We start from the raw sequence: 15810 nt of genomic DNA, 5'->3' as shown, positions 1-15810 counted from the left end.
TGTGTAGGGGAAATGTATTTCTTGTATGCATCTGTATGACTGAGTTTTACTAAGAACGTGACCTTTACTCAGATATGACATTATTTTAACCAGTCTCTGTGCAGTTTGATGGGATCTCAAATTCCTACAAACCACACCTCACTAAAAGATTGCGAGCAGTTTTCCCATTCATTTTTTGAACAGCCTCCCAGGCAAGCGTGACGCTTGCGCGAATGATACCCAAGAAATTATTTAGCCATACAGCTCCTCAGCTCATACATCCTGGTAGAGTTGTGTTGAAGCTAACTGCACCCATGGATTTACTCCAGCTGAGGTTGTGATCCTTTTTGTAACAATGTAGTAACTGAACAGCTAGGAACCGGCAGCCAGAATTTCTTGCTGGAGTGGACAAAAATGCGACATTCTTGATGACCATTCCTCTTATAAATCTCAGCATGATTTCTGATGGAATGTGATATGTAGATCTCAGTTTGAAACCATTATATTATGCGCAGCAACCTGTTCACACCCTATGTCTTTCCTAACATAATCTTCTCTTTACTGACGTGTGTTAGCTTACGTGCTTATTGTACTAGCCCGTACTAGTTAATACTTTTTTTTTAACCAGCATATCTAAACTGAGCTGTCAATACCACTCTGTCCCAAACTTCTGCTACTTTGTGGAAAAAAATCCAACACAGGCCAAAACTAGCGAGTCAATTCTGTTATTTTTATAAGATTTTCACAGGAATGCCAATGAAAATATTCTTAAGTTACAATGGGTGTAACACAGGATTTTCACATTACCCCCTCCCTCTGGGGGAAATCCATAACTTTGTCTACAGTGTGAACTCCACTCATATGGGTCAGGGCAGATTTACCCAGTCAGTGTGTTTGTTTCCACTTCCATTTTCATTGGCACACAACCAAACAACTAAGGGGAAACAGGCAGTGCAGGGCCCCCACCCTGGCTCTGAACATATTTTCTTCTATTGTAGCTGGTTCCCTCAATTTCCCAGATCAATCAAAACCTGCTGGAGCCACTGCTGTGATAAAGTCGGTTGCTGTCAGGGGGCTGGATATTTGTGCTAGAGCAATCAAGAGGGGTCAGAGCTTTTAGTGGCAATGGTAATCCATCAGAAATAAATACCTACTGAATTCCAGCGTAAAATGGGGCCTGTGGGTGGTATGGAGTATCTGGAAACGCAATGAATTTCTAATGGTCTTTGTATCGTGCTAGCATCCCACTCTGAGAGACCGAAGAACATCAGCTCTCATCTTTCCAGGGCTACCATAATGTTTTGGAGATCCGGCGTATAACAAATGCCAATAATGTTAATACTTGGCTGACTCCATTTGAGGGCTGGTTAGGATGCTAATCTTGGGAATTCTACAGGTCAGTTCCCTGAGATGTCCCGTCCAAAGTCTCAACAGCGTGCATGCGAATGGTACGCTCTAAATTGGTGTAAAGTTCCAGTCCATCTATGTCCGTTACAAAAAGGATTAAGAATCATGCTGTGGTTTATATATTTATTTATGAGAAAATAAATAACAAAATCTCTCTCGATGTAGGACCATGTTATACAATTGTGTCATGAGAAAGCGCAGATCAGCTTCGGCTGTCTTGGTTTAAGTGAAAAGTCCGCTGCTGGGTTTAGTAGTAGCTAGTTACTGCCTGCGTTCATGGTAAATGCTTCCTGAGTCAGTAATCTACTATTCTCACTTCTGCTTTTCTAATCTTAACCTCAGATTTGAAAATGAAGCTTTGCTCTTCCTGATTTTTTTTGGTACATTATTACTGTTACTGACCTCAAGTGTATCCTGAAAGATAATTTTTATTATCATGTTAGAAACAGGATGTACTACCACCTGTTTCTCCCGGATTTACGTGTAGTGTTTGAACCACCAAAAGTAGCGAGAACTGCTGTATTGGCTCCTGCATAAGATACACAAGATAGGGCCTCAAGCTCTGCCTCGCTTTCCCTTTCCCACACACGTACTGGCCACCTCTGTTCCGGTAAATGAGACGTGCCAGGGGCTGTTCTCTGCCTCAGAGGGCAGCTCATGCCGTGTCCCAAACACACGCGGGTATAAATACATTCAGGTATTCCGGTTGCATGTTGGGGAAGGGTTTGGAGAAGAGCTGGCTGGGCTGGCCTGAGCGGTGCCGGGGTCAGCCTCGTGCTGCGGCCGTAAGGGCAGTCGAGTCCCGGAGCCCGGGATCCTGACCGCCATCAAGGTGGAGCTGTTGATACTGTTCCTGATCAGTTGGTTGAGAGTAGTTTCAAGCATAAGCCATGAGGCTTACAATTCCGTATAGATATGTCTCTTCTTATCAATTATTACATACCTGGAGGGATTCAGAGGTCTTATTACATACTTGGAAAAATGTCTGTTGGCTTTCTGAATTTTATGTTCTTTGCCTTGATACTTTTCAGGTCAGAGTTCCACAGACTGACGTCGTAATATAAGAGAAAATATTGTCTTTTATCAGTTTTCAATTTGCCACGTATAATTTCATTAACTAAGTGCCTTGTTCTTGTCTTACAAAAGAGCGAAAATAACCAGTTCTAACTCCCTGCGATGAAAAATTTAATTTGGTAATAAACTGATAAGCAATAAGGGTTAGAACATCAGGAAGCAGGAATAACAAGCGACTTCACAGACAACAGTTATACTTTCATATACGTCTATATATTAGCCTGTGAGGAGACTTTTTGGTTTTTTCTACCATTTCACTACTCTTAGGTGCACCAACCGGTTCAGCCATTTAAAGTGTATGCTGCAGGACATAATGCATCAGCAAAAGAAGATGCGAGGCAAGCTGATATGACTGGCCAGGGCATAGTACTCTCTTTGTCTCCTGGCTTCAGTGGCCAAAACCCAATTGTTGAATTATTTTGTGAGAGCACAATCTTGTCTTTCATTGAATTATAAAAGGCTCTGCCAGGGTTATGTGCTATTTCCAGTCAGGAATATGGAGGCTTTAAATTCTTGCTGGGTACAAGGAGTACTATGAAGATGATGCAATGGGAACGATGCAGAACGAAGAGCCTGGCCTGAGTTTTTAATCGTGCTTAAAATAGTGTTGTCTCACAAATCAACAAAAAACCTCACATTTGCAAACCAAGAATAACACAGAGATAAAAGATTCTTCCTAATTACATCTTTATTATACTCATGATTGCGACATGCATTTGATTATGTGTTGCAGCTTTAAGTAGGATAATGTGAAGTTTCACTCATATAAAGCTTGTAAGATTTTTATTTTTTGAACTATGCTGGTTATATCACTGATGAGTCTATGGAGGTAGCTTCACATAAAAGCTGGTAATGTTTATCCTGTTGGGGATTCTATATATTCTACACCTATTAATATAGATAAGTATTTTAGGAATGTTTTAAAGAATTATTTAAATTGTACTGGGGTTTATTTTTTGATGAACTACACTATACTGCTAGGTATTTTGGTGAACAGCAGTTTAAGTGTTCTGTGTTTGGAGAAATTTAAAACCCCCCAAATGGGAGCTGAAATATATTTCTCCACACACAAGTTGTCCAGCGTCAAAGCCTGTTACGGCTTTCGCAGAGCTGGAAGTTAATATAACATCCTACTAACAAAGGGTGATGGGATGGGTTTGAACCCTACCTCGAGGAATAATGTTTCTATTTTTAAGTGGGGAGTGTAGGGAATAAGAGACTCTGACTTGGTGACATTTTTAAAAAGTTCATGACTGAATTAGAATTAAACCTTGCCTTTCCTGGTCTGCAGGCAGAAAGTGATTTGGGAAAGAAATTGAAAGATTGGAAGGAACTATTTCTGTGACGGTTTGATATAAAAGATCAACCTCTCGCTCCCCCCCAAATTCAGTCAGCAACTTGGGAATCTAGAATGTGCCCAGTGGGTTGGCAAGGAAAGGAAGGAAGAGTATGGATTGCTGTGTGGACATTAGACACATTAGGACATTAGGAAATTGTTAATTATTCAATCACACGGTTACCAGTTTCTCATATGCAACCTGTGTGTCTGAGAGTGGATCTCTCTCCCTGAATGGGTGTTTGCGCAGGTTGGTCCAGTTATTGCTCCTTTCCTTAGAAGGAAAAGAAAATGACTGGAACTGGAGAGGACAGCACAGCTTTCCCCGCCGTCCCGGTCCATGCAGTGCCTCCCCTGTTGTTTCCCTACGGCAGCGGTTATGGAGTCGGTCATGGAGCCGTGCCCTCCCGTTCTGCCTTGAGGGGGCTGCAGGGCTGAAGACGGGACAGTAAAGCTTCAAATACAGGACTCAAAGGCATCATTGTGCACGAGAGGACTTTAAACAGTTGCTGAATTTGAAGTCCGTGCTTAAATCCAAATCACATCTGTGAGATTTTAGGGTTTGCTCAAGATTTTTGTGAATTTAGGGCTGTGCACACTGTAGAAATGCTGAAGTAGAAATGGTTCCATATTATCATTACAAATCAGGGCCCGTTTATATTTACACACAATCCCAATCATATTTCCAGCCAGTAGACCGCAGGCCTGTAACATCGTATGTGCGGGGGCAAACTTTTATACACAACAGGATAAGAGTCTTACTTCCCTTCTATTTATTGCAGAGATAATCTTTTGTTGGTTTTGTCCTTTATTTTTGTCCATTTTTTTTTTTTAAATTCAGATGGTTAAGTAGTTAGGATTAACTGTTTAATTTGAGGATTACAATGCATGCTAACATTAAATTATGTATTGTGTATAGTAATTTTCATCAGGGCCAGCATACCGTAGCAAAATAAGGATCTTTTGGGGAGATCAAACAGCTTCTACAATTTGGAAAGTAAATAAAGAAGCAAAAATAAACCCGTCACACCTCCTCATTTGCACTTTCTCAGACAAGACTCGATCAAATTGTGGGTTGTGCAGAGAGCAGACAACATGGTTTGCTGTGCAGAGGCTCCAGAGGAGTGCTATGCTTAATGTTTTGCATAAAAATTTGTGTGAGTCTTGTCTTATAACTAACTTATAGGTGAATAAGCAGAGTATTACTTTAGGTCCAGAGTGAATGACGTGACATTTCTTTGAAATTAATGTATTCACATTTTGCATATAGGTATTTCTGTAGATCTACAGATCTCCTTTACACCCCAAAAGATTTTTTTAAAGTGAAGATAAGCTACTGCTGAAGCCTTTGCCGTGCGATAGCTGTTCTGGGTTTAGTGTTTGTGTCTCGTTGGAATAACATGGGTTTGTTTGTTCTGTAGCCATTCCAGACCACCCACATCTTGGTGGTTTGGCCCTTCCTCTTGCTTGTCTGCAGGTGTGCCCATTGCTGACCTCATTCACCCATCTATTTGGAGTCATAAATATGTTTAACCTAATGTTTGGTCATATCTCTGTTATGGCATCCTTGAAATAGAAAAAAAACAGCCAACAATTAATTCTTTATTATAAAGCAAGACTTTTTCCTGCCTGACGTCTATCAAATTAGGTATCTTTTCATGCTGTCACAGTAAACGATTGTAAGGTTTCACTTCTGTTTTGGGCTTTGCCACATATTTGCAAGTGCCTGGGTCATGTCACCTCCCCGTGCTTCTCTCTTTCTTAGATCAAAATGACCATCCTTTTAAGGGCTGCCTTTTCAAATGTATGTAAAGTTCTTAAAGGTTCTCAGATGTCTACATGAAAGCAAGTCGTAATTAATTCTGTACTGCTTTTTTTATGTCTAAAGTGCTAGGTGCTGTAGCTAAGATTTCCTGTGGTTTGGGACTGCCCTAATTCTGCCGGCCAGGGGCGATTTGATTGTTCACTTGCATAAGACTGGAGTTATAAACTGTTTTGTTTTGTTTTCTGAAAATTCGATCCCAGAGCTACATAGATTTATTTCAGGATATTTTCATATGAAAGTTGCGTTCTTTACAGGGAGAAGTAGTGTTAATTTTCATGCCAAAATGGAATGCAGCAGCATTCTGTCTTACTTTTATGAGGCAGCCTTTTAATGGATTTTTTAAAAAAATACCAGTAGTGTTAATTCAACCCACTCCAGCTGTCATTGGTATCCTGTGCCGCTGCCTACGCATATGTAGTCATTTACACTTCTGTCAGGTGGAAAATGTTGTACAGAAGGCCAGCTGCATGCTACAGCTGGAAAAAGAAAAACCCAATGCAAGGTGTAGCTTAGTGTGAAAACAAACTGGATAATGCACAAATTTCAAGCGCAGACTTTTTTCCCTAGAGACCCTGTTTCCTTAGATCCTAACCTTCACAAACCTGAAGTCTTTAGGGCTGAAATAGGCAGTGTCCCAAGCTGGTTTGTTTTGGCTGCTTAAAAAAAATCTTGGCCAAACAAACTTTGTTGTCCAGCGTATCTCCGAGGTTGGGTAAGTGCAGAAAGGAAAGCAGGTGGAGAGGTAGAAGTCAAAACTCATGCCTGAGAAAGAAGCGCAGAGTACAATAGGGCAACAGATGAGGTTTTGGGGAAAAATTATGACAATGGAGAGAAGTAGAGAAGTGTGAGGGGCTAGAGGAAAATACGAATATTACCACAGATTTTGGAAGCAAGTGCTGGAATGTGTGAGTCATAAAACAAGAAATCAAAAAAGAGAAGTAAGAACGTATGGGACGAGGCTATATACAGAATGTTTCCTTCCCAAATCTGCAGTTCAGCGTTGTAGCTCTGGGTCTGACTCTGGCTTCATCTGCCCACAAATGGCTTGTGAAAGTCACTTGTAAATTGTGTATCTGAGCGCCTGCAGGTGTCTTCATGAGTTCAAATGGTGACATTCTGTGCTGAAGCTCTAAAGAGACAAAATCAGTAGATGGGACAAGCTGGGTGGTTAATTTTGTTCCATAGGATATGAGGTTTGTGTGTGCACATGTCTGTTTGTATGGTGTGATCTTTAATGAGTCACATGCTGTTTCCCTTAGTCACTTCGTTTTAGGACAGTCTTCAGATGATTCAGCATGATGTAGGAAAGACTCGTATAGGGTACTTTCCTCTTCATAGAAATGAAAAGGTATATATGGGAAATGGGCAGGAGACTCATAGAAGAGAGGGAATGGTCTCATGGTTAGGAAAATTGGCAACCATGAGAACGGGATTCTATCCCTGCCTTTACCGATAAGTTCCTATTAAAGATGGCCAAATTGCTTTGACCAAAATTTTCCATTGGCCACTAAGTACTCGTTTTTGGATTTTCTACAGTGGGCCAGATTGGCAGACTGCTCTCCCAGCTGCAGTTTAAAGTCACAGATAGTGTGCTTTGGACATATGAAACCCTGTACAAATACTAAGTAGTTAAGGAAAATCAGTACTCTCATTTCTCAGATTCGGAACCCAAAATCCATGGAAACTTTAGCCATTTTTGTCCATTATCTCTGTGCCTAACCTTGTCCTTACAAAATGGGCATGATAGGAAGGGAAAAAGCCATTTTGCCTACAGTCAGTTCCCCTCCTGAAGTCAATTAACATTTGTGAATCACTTAGATAACTTCGGTGAAAGCTCTAACATAATCCAGAGGAATTTATTAATTTTCCTTTTCAGTATAGTGTTGAAGTGTCATACTAAATACTTAATTATTCTTTTGTTATAGGAAGTATGAGCCCTGCAGGAAAAAAAAAAGTTATTATGAAATGAAGACCATACTCCAGAGTATTCTCATGATGGAGACAAATGAATTCCCCCCTGAAACTTTCAGTTTAGGAAACGTTGAAATTAACTGCTTGATTTCACTATATGGGGAGGGTGTTCATTTTGGTTTGGGGAAGAAAAGAGGGTGTGAGGAAAGATGAAGGCTTTTATTGGATAAAATATATTTAGAGAGTGAATTTCCTGTGGTCTATGGTGATAATACTTGACGGGCAGATTCTGTGTATGTGGGGTTCCTGCCCAAGAATATCGTAGCTAATTTTGTTCCCATTAAAATCAATAAAATATCTCAAATTGCTTGTAGAAATGTTAGTGGTGTGTATTGCAACAAGTATTCAGTATCCACAGTTCAGAACTGTTCTGGGCCAATAGGATTGCAAAATATCTGTCAGCTTTGGCTGGCAGCCTAAGGTTGCCACAGCAATTTTTCTCTTTAATGAGTAAAATAGGTGATGTTTATAGAAAAAGAACTGTCTCATGAGAAGCTGTGCAAAAAGTTCCATTCAAAACCATTCTGTTTATATATAGTTTTGTTGTTTGTTTTCTTTTCTTTTTACTTGCTACTGTGGACATTTGCATGAAAACAGGATATTTCTCCTTCAAATTGCAGTCATGGACAGAATAGCTACTATACCAAAATGGAGCCAACCCACTTCAAAAAAGTAAACTATTTTGCTCACCAAATCTGTTTCTTCTGTATATGTAAAGTTTTGAGCAGTTATTTTCCTACCTAAATTTAGGGGCTGGATTTTTTGCGTTAGTTCTGTATAACCAACAAAACAATATTGGTATAATAAAATTAGAATATGTTAGGGAAAAGATTAAATGAAAAAAGCCAATAATATCAATAACATTTATGTTTTAGTGTTTACAGTGACAGTGGGAATAAAAGTATTTTTGTTACATGTACTGACTTATTTTTTACACAGCTTAGAAACAATGATAAATACTCGAGAGGGATAAACAGAAGAGTTGAGTCCTGTTTTGGCTGATGGTGATCAATAGAATTAATAACAGCAGGTTTCTCTTAAGAATGTTCTTTCTGATGGACAAATTGAATGTACCATTCTACAGATTTGAGAGATACACCTTTACTGACAAGTGGCATATTTTTTCTGTTTCAGCAATGTTTTAGAATGCCCTTAAGATTATCTTTAGGGGGTCCAAGGCTGAATGAATGTACATTAATGCCCATGTTCCTATATGTATTTACATCACCTAACAGCTTAGTCCCTGGCTTCAGGTCCATCTGGGTGCACAGGGAAAGCTCTCAGCTGCCCAGATAGCTCTGTGTCATTTATTTCTCTGCAGGAACGAGCAAGAGAGTGGATGCAGCGCTGCCAAATCCGCAGCCCCTGTAGCCCTCATCCTAGCAATAGCGAAGGCAGGAGCGTGAATCACCGAGCCTTCCAGCTGGAGCAGTCTTACGGCTGCTCGGCCCTGTAGAGGCTCACTCGCCCTGGACTAGGAGACCGCAGTGGCTTGTGGTTTAGAGCGTGCTTTTCCTGTTCCTCCTCCTCTCAGTCGAGGGTGGTTCTCTGAAAACCAATACCTATCTGTGCAAAATCCACTGGACGAAGCCGTCATCTGTTTGTACACCTGCAGGATTTATAGTCACCGTATTAATAAGTAAATATTCCCTCGCTGGTTAATTAGTGGAACAGCAGGGTTTCAGGGCAGGTGAGCATAGCCCTCTGACTGTCAACATTTGCAGAGAAATTAAGAGTGGACAGGCTCCTGTTTGTATTATACAGATCCAGCTTTCCAACGTCATGAGCACCACTGCTTCCCAAAGCTACCTGCAAATCTTGCAGACAATCGTTTTTTCTCATTTGAACAAATAAGCATCCCACTGGCCTTTTCTAATGTAACCAGCCTGCATTTGGCCCTGAGAGCCCAATTAATTAATAGTCTCTTTACCTCTTTGGGGCCATATGAATTTGTGATTTGCAAATAAAAATCATAAAAACTCTGTAAAATACACCTCACAATTCTCCCTACGGATATAAACTGCTTCTTTTTATTTGCCATGCCTCTTCACAGAGTCAGGGTCCGTTAGCTTAGGCCAAACACCATTTGAATGTGACTGAACTATATCAGGACCCAAGCAATGGAAAGAAACATCAAGGGCTTGTTGGAGAAGTTTGTTGCATTTATTCCTATTTCATAGCTGCTCCATATATAGTTTACACTAGACAGCTTTTTTAGTTGCTTTTAGCTTGGGCAACGAATAACGCATGTTCACATCGTCCTATTTTTTTTTTTTTCAAGCTTGTAGTACTTGTTGCAGGATTGTGGCCTAATGAAATGTTTGCAAAGTAATTCAGCATAAATATGCCAGTTAGCTATAGTGGCGATATTCAGTTCCCACCCAGTTTGTTCAGTTCTGCTTTGCCAAACTGTTGCAGATTTCAGCAGCAGGCAGTTCACGGTAATTATGTCATATAATACACTAAGTAAATATATGATGAATGAGCAAATGTAAACCAAACAAGAAACGCAACTCTGGGGACTAACTGGGCCTGAAATTCTCGTGGATAAGCACAGCAGGTGAGCAAAGGGGCATGAGGAATAGGATAAGAATTTCTTAGAGCCCGATTGCCACAATTATGCCAATGGAGCTGAGTCAGCACGGGAAGAGTGCCGTAATTTGCTGTTGATTCAAAAGCCAGTAGCTCACTGCAACCCTTCTGGGTGATGTGGAGAGCATTTGCCGGAAATGCTGATGACTAACCTTCCAGAGCTCCGCCGAGCTGCTGCTTCTGCCGCTCTTCGACCCATCTCTTGTGCTGCTGCGTTCCAGGGACATTCCACTGGAAACAATAGCATGGCACAGAGCTGCTGGAATAGCCACCAGTCAGCACCAGACCAGCAGCCAAAAAATGTAAATGATACCAGTCACCTTTTTAGAAGTTGCAGTTTAGGAATTGGTTTGCCTTTCTCAATTCAAAAATGTTGCTGTCGCTTCGCCTTTGTCAGGTCAGTATGCATAACACAATATATTGTGTGCACACATGAATATTTAGCAGTATAATATTTCTTTTGTGCAGGATTTCTTACATAAAAAATTATTTTGCTGTACTCTTCTTCCAGTATTTTGCCCGCCAGAAACCAGGCCTTTTTCTGCCTTTCTTCCTCCCATCTCTGTTTATGTTTTTCTAAGAGAAATACATTCAGTTATTGTGTTGATGATTCCTTTCCTGTTGTTATCTCTCTTCCTGACCTCCAGCCTTTCTCTGTTTTTATTGCCAGCTTACGGATGCTACGACTGTAGGATCGTGCTAACTGACCCCTCTGGAGTTTTCACTTCTCCGTGCTTCCCCAGTGATTACCCCAACAGCCAAGCGTGCAAGTGGATCATCCGAGCACCTCATGGATACATCATACAGCTAACATTTATCGATTTTGATATTGAAGAAGCTCCTGGCTGCATTTATGACTCACTGACATTAGACAATGGAGAAAGCCCGATGAACCTTTGTGGCATCACTGCCAAAGGATTATCCTATAACTCTACTGGAAATGAAATGATTGTGTCATTTAAAAGCGACTTCAGTATCCAAAAGAAAGGTTTTAATGCCAGCTATGTACGAAGTAAGTAAACCCAAAGCATTTCATCCCTCTTAGAGATATTTAGAAGGAAATGTCCCATAAGGGTTAGAACAACACTTCCCGAAGGAATCCAGTCCTTCATGAGAATGGAAAGGATGGGGAGGCTGCAGAGTAAAGCTACAGGGTTCTCACAATTTTAACTAGTTTATTTTTCTTTGGATGAAAATAAATTATTTTATTCTGGAACATGACATCAGGTGTGTTAGAAAAACTTTTCACATGCAAAGATTTTAGGCCTAACACTGCCTCTCCCTGCAGATTTATACTGAAGGGTTTGGACACAGGACGCGTGTCCTTCAGGTCAGCGTACCTGCAGAGGGGCAGAGAAACCCAAAGAAGAGCATGAGAGGGAACTTAGTTGAGCCAGAAGGAAGGCCGGCCTGCACATCTGGCCCAGTGAAATGCCCAACGGTGGGGAGGAGTTTGTGCGGAAGGCAGAACTTCTCAGGAGTTCTTCCAGCCTCTAGAACAAGCTCCCAGGGATGAACTGGTATTGCAAAATGGCTGCCTTTCATTCCAGTTCCTTGACCTTCCTTTCTCTTCCTTAAATACATAGCAATGCTTAGATTTTAAAAAGCCTAACAACTGAAAAAAAAAAAAAGAGTCACTCATGCTTTTTCCCCTAAAATATAAGGGTACAAATAACACGTGATTGATGTTTGTTTTGTTGTTTAAAGCATTAATAAGAAGTTGCTGTCACATGGCAGTAAAGGGCAGCAAGGTAACAAAGGGCATTAGGATGACCACTTCCAGGCCCCACACGCTACTTACCATTCATTCCACTTCAGGGTTATAGTTTACAGTTGCATGCTTTCAGTAGGCTTTCTTTTTGTTAAAGTCACACCCCTTAGACTGAATGCTAGTATTGCGTTGAGCATTTATATTATTGTAGCGCACTTACGTTCTGTTGGTTGGCTGTCTGCTGTAGCAACACTGAGCAGGTTTGTAGTTATCTCTTCAGTCACAAGCACGTCTTTCTCAGGATTTTCTTTTTTAAAATATTTATTATACACATCACATATTTTAAAATAATTAAGATAGTAACCCCCAAGAATCATAAGACAAAAGCGGTCCTGATTATGCCAGCAAAATTTGTGTGCAGTTCCAAAAAGAAAAAAGGTAATGTCATATCAGAGGAACAAAAAATACTTGTTTCTGCTGAGGTCCTTTCATGCTGACAAAATGCATGTAGTAATAGTTCTAGGAACACCTGTTCTTTTCTGAAAGTGGAAGCAGATTTTCTGAAAGGTTTCTCTTTGAAAATAGCAGCTCTTGCTGTATTGTAAGAAGTTGTAAAATCAAGTGGATCATAAAAAATGCTATGCAATCTGATTATGCAAAATTATTTATTTATTTATTCCTCTTTCATATTTTAATGTTTAAGTATGACTATAAGGGATAAGATAACTTACAAATGGAATTAAAAGATGCAGTGTTGCATCAGATGTGTTCAATGAGGAGGAGAGGAAAGGTCCACAGACATAGTCAGAGAACCATTTTTGTAGTATATATGCCTACAGGTATGCTTTTTATGAAAGCAAAAATATTACCTCCATGCCAAATTGAATAATACCTTACATTCACAGATAGCGCCATTAAAAATAAAAGTGTTGGAAGGTATCCTTTCATTTTGAATAAGATTACTCCCCAGTGTGAGTAAAGGTATCAGTGACCTTCACCAGTGACTTATTTTAAAGTTTCACATATATATTAGTTCAGAAATTCTGTGTTAAGGCTTGCTGTTAAGCATCTAGGCTAAGATTGACGAATTTTGGTTCATTACTCCGAATCTGTAACTCTCACCTGACTTCTTGATTTTGACCACGGATGCCATGGCTGCATGCATCTAGGGCAGATTATAACTATATTCTGCTTATTGCCCACAGTTGTGCCATTACATTGGGTTCAGAAGATAGTTACAAAGATCGTGGCAAATGTTTAACCTGGCAATGGATACAGAAAAGGGACTTGGTAAAGGATGATAATGTACTGCTTTCCTTTCAAGTTATAAAAGCACGTAGGCAATAGGACATCAGCGCACACACAGACTGAAATTACGACACATCTGCATGGCAGATGCCAGTGCTATGCTCTCCTGTCCTTGCAAAGAGTTCCCAAAGCCATCGGAGAGATTGCACGCGCACACCCTTCAGGTCCCCAGGGGAGTTTCAAAGCTCCTTTGTCAAGCTGACACCATTGTTACTGCTACGAATATGATACCTGGGCAAAATCATTAATTCTCCCAGAGTGAGGGGAACAGTGTTATGTTCATATTTTCTTTTACTTCTCAGAAATGAGCATACGTAAATAGTAAAACTAAGTAGTTTGTTAAATTTTGAGTTTCACAAAGTAGTGCAAAGTTAGAAAGTAAAGGGCCATTCAAAGACAGACAGCAATTTGCTATCTAGAAATGTCATTTGAAAAGATATTAATGGTACAACCTAATATAAAGTATGTACCCAGGAAAAAATATGTGCAGGGAAAGACAAATATAAGAGAGTAATGAGTTTCGGGTGGGTATTAGTCGAGAATAGAACAGCTGTTGTGTGACTGCTCAGTTTTATGTAAGAGCGGTTTCAAACTGAGTTTCACAGAGCATGTCCTGTTATCCGTAACAGGTTGGCCGCCCGCACAAATGTTGGCTTTCCTGGTTGTCGCCTCCTGCAGCACACCGACGGCAGATGGATGGGCCATATCCTCAGCCGCAGTAAAGGAATGCAGCTTTGCTAGTCTTAGGGGAATTATGTCAATTTACACCAGCTGACAAGCTGGCAAGTGAACTAATTTTCTAATAATAGTTAACCGCATAAGTAATAGCTCCACCGGTGAGTAGAAGTCACTCAGTCACCAAAAGGAGAGGAAGGAGAGCCAACAGACCTCTGTTAGTACAGAAATACTTGAGACAATGTCATGTAACGTTAGCGCGCAGTTGAGCAGTATTGCAGTAGCCCAGATTAAAACCGCAGTTCAGTGCGGTAGAAACAAAAAGCTCTCAAACGGGTATTTGGTATGTAGATGCTTGCAGACCTCATTAAAGTTGATGCATCATCTTCCAGCATCAGTGAAAGGGCAGACGAAAGCAGCGAAGCTAGGAATAGCAGAAGCCACTACTCAAGCACTGAACCACGCTGAAAAGCTCATCAACTGGCAGAAAAGCAGGTTTCCCTTGTGAGGGCTTGTAAAATACTGTATAGGGACTCCTGGCTTGCTTACGTGTAAAGGGGTGTCTGAGATGTGAGGCAGTATGGTGCAAGTAAGCTAGGGGCTCTAAAAAGCAGCAGAGGCAGGCTTCGCATCATCCCAGCGCTCCCGTAAAAGCCGATGTGGATGTCAGAACAGTGAGCTGTCTGTTGCTGGTCGCTCCTACTGCATCCGGGCTGCCAAGACTTTTGTACATTCTTCAGGAGTAAATAGCAGCGTGTCCAAAAAAACCCCTGTTCACTGTAATCCAGTTATCTTCCGAACAGAAACAACTTAACGTCATTCTGAAAGTAGTCTAAACACTTGGGTGAATATTCCAAGAATATATGTATATTCTTCCTCAGAGAATAACTGGTTTCTCCAGTACTAGCATCTGAAATTCATCAGCGTGGTGACTGGCTGTGCAACAGTAATCAGGAAAGAGATCTGTGCTTAATGTTGATGGCAGGATTCTGTTTTCTCCACAGGGACAAAATACTTCTCAGTTTTGTCCTTTCACTGTGCGGGGAAGGTGCCAGCGGTTAAATCTGCCAGATGAGCATGGCAAAGTTGAGTAGACTTGTTCAGTACCGGAGCAACGTCCTCTCTGTTTATTTCTGTTCCTGTAGTGTTTAAATGTGAGCAGGTGGTCCATAACTCTCCTGACCACCTTAACACAAGCTGGACAGTGCCCATATGAATGAGCTTTCTTCTTTTTCAGGTCTTGTACTTCTTCTGGAACACTTCCCATGTTTTGTAAAGAAGCTTACAGTATAATTAACCCATAAAAAACATGCCCCTGTTTTCAATGGAGAGTTCAACCCGTTTTCTATCTATAAAATTGTTACACCATACTTTTGTCCTTGGCAAGAAAAAAAAAAAATCTATGAAGTAAATCCAGTATCTATAAAAGCCCAGTATTTTTTTCTCTTCCCTCCCATTCTCCAGTTGCTGGGCTGGCAGATAATGTGCAGTGCCTTATGTTATTTTACTGTATAATATATTGGTCAAATTATGTCTTTGTGTATATCCAACTATAGTAGTTTGGAGCTCAGAGTCTTTGCAAGCGGCTGGCCAAGGGAAACTGCAATACCACAGACTACACGGCATCCTTATACCCCATATATCTGTCTCTTCTCCTGAGTGACAGCCACCTTTCTCTCACATGTCTCACCTTCTCATATTGAAAGGTTTTTATTTCGTTCTGAGAAGGGAACAGGTGTAGTAATTAATGTACGTGTTGTGGCGTCACTTAAAAATCCCAGGGGAGACTAAGGATTAACTACCGTGGCAGTTATTCTTCAGGTCTAGCAAAAACCAGTTTCACTTCCAGCACATACACCGTGCAAATGTGCGAAAGAGGTAGCAGACATTGGCTGGAGATGTGGTCTGCCACAGAACGGTGGAACCAGAAGT

The 15810-nt window shown here is 40.7% G+C and overlaps 1 protein-coding gene across 1 annotated transcript in view; it reads left to right on the top strand.

Annotated features, from left to right (window-relative positions):
* Positions 1–15810, top strand: part of ADGRG6 (adhesion G protein-coupled receptor G6) — a 116937-nt gene that overhangs the window by 33426 nt on the left and 67701 nt on the right. Inside the window, exon 3 of the mRNA XM_082480914.1 lies at positions 10855–11196. Coding sequence (XP_082337040.1) covers positions 10855–11196 — 342 coding nt within the window. The remainder of the gene's footprint in view (positions 1–10854; positions 11197–15810) is intronic.

Source organism: Vanellus vanellus (assembly GCF_965231255.1).
Source record: "Vanellus vanellus genome assembly, chromosome: 3".
NCBI classification, from domain to species: domain Eukaryota; kingdom Metazoa; phylum Chordata; class Aves; order Charadriiformes; family Charadriidae; genus Vanellus; species Vanellus vanellus.
Note: the sequence above shows the minus strand (reverse complement) of the source record. Positions and strands in the feature narration are given on the sequence as shown.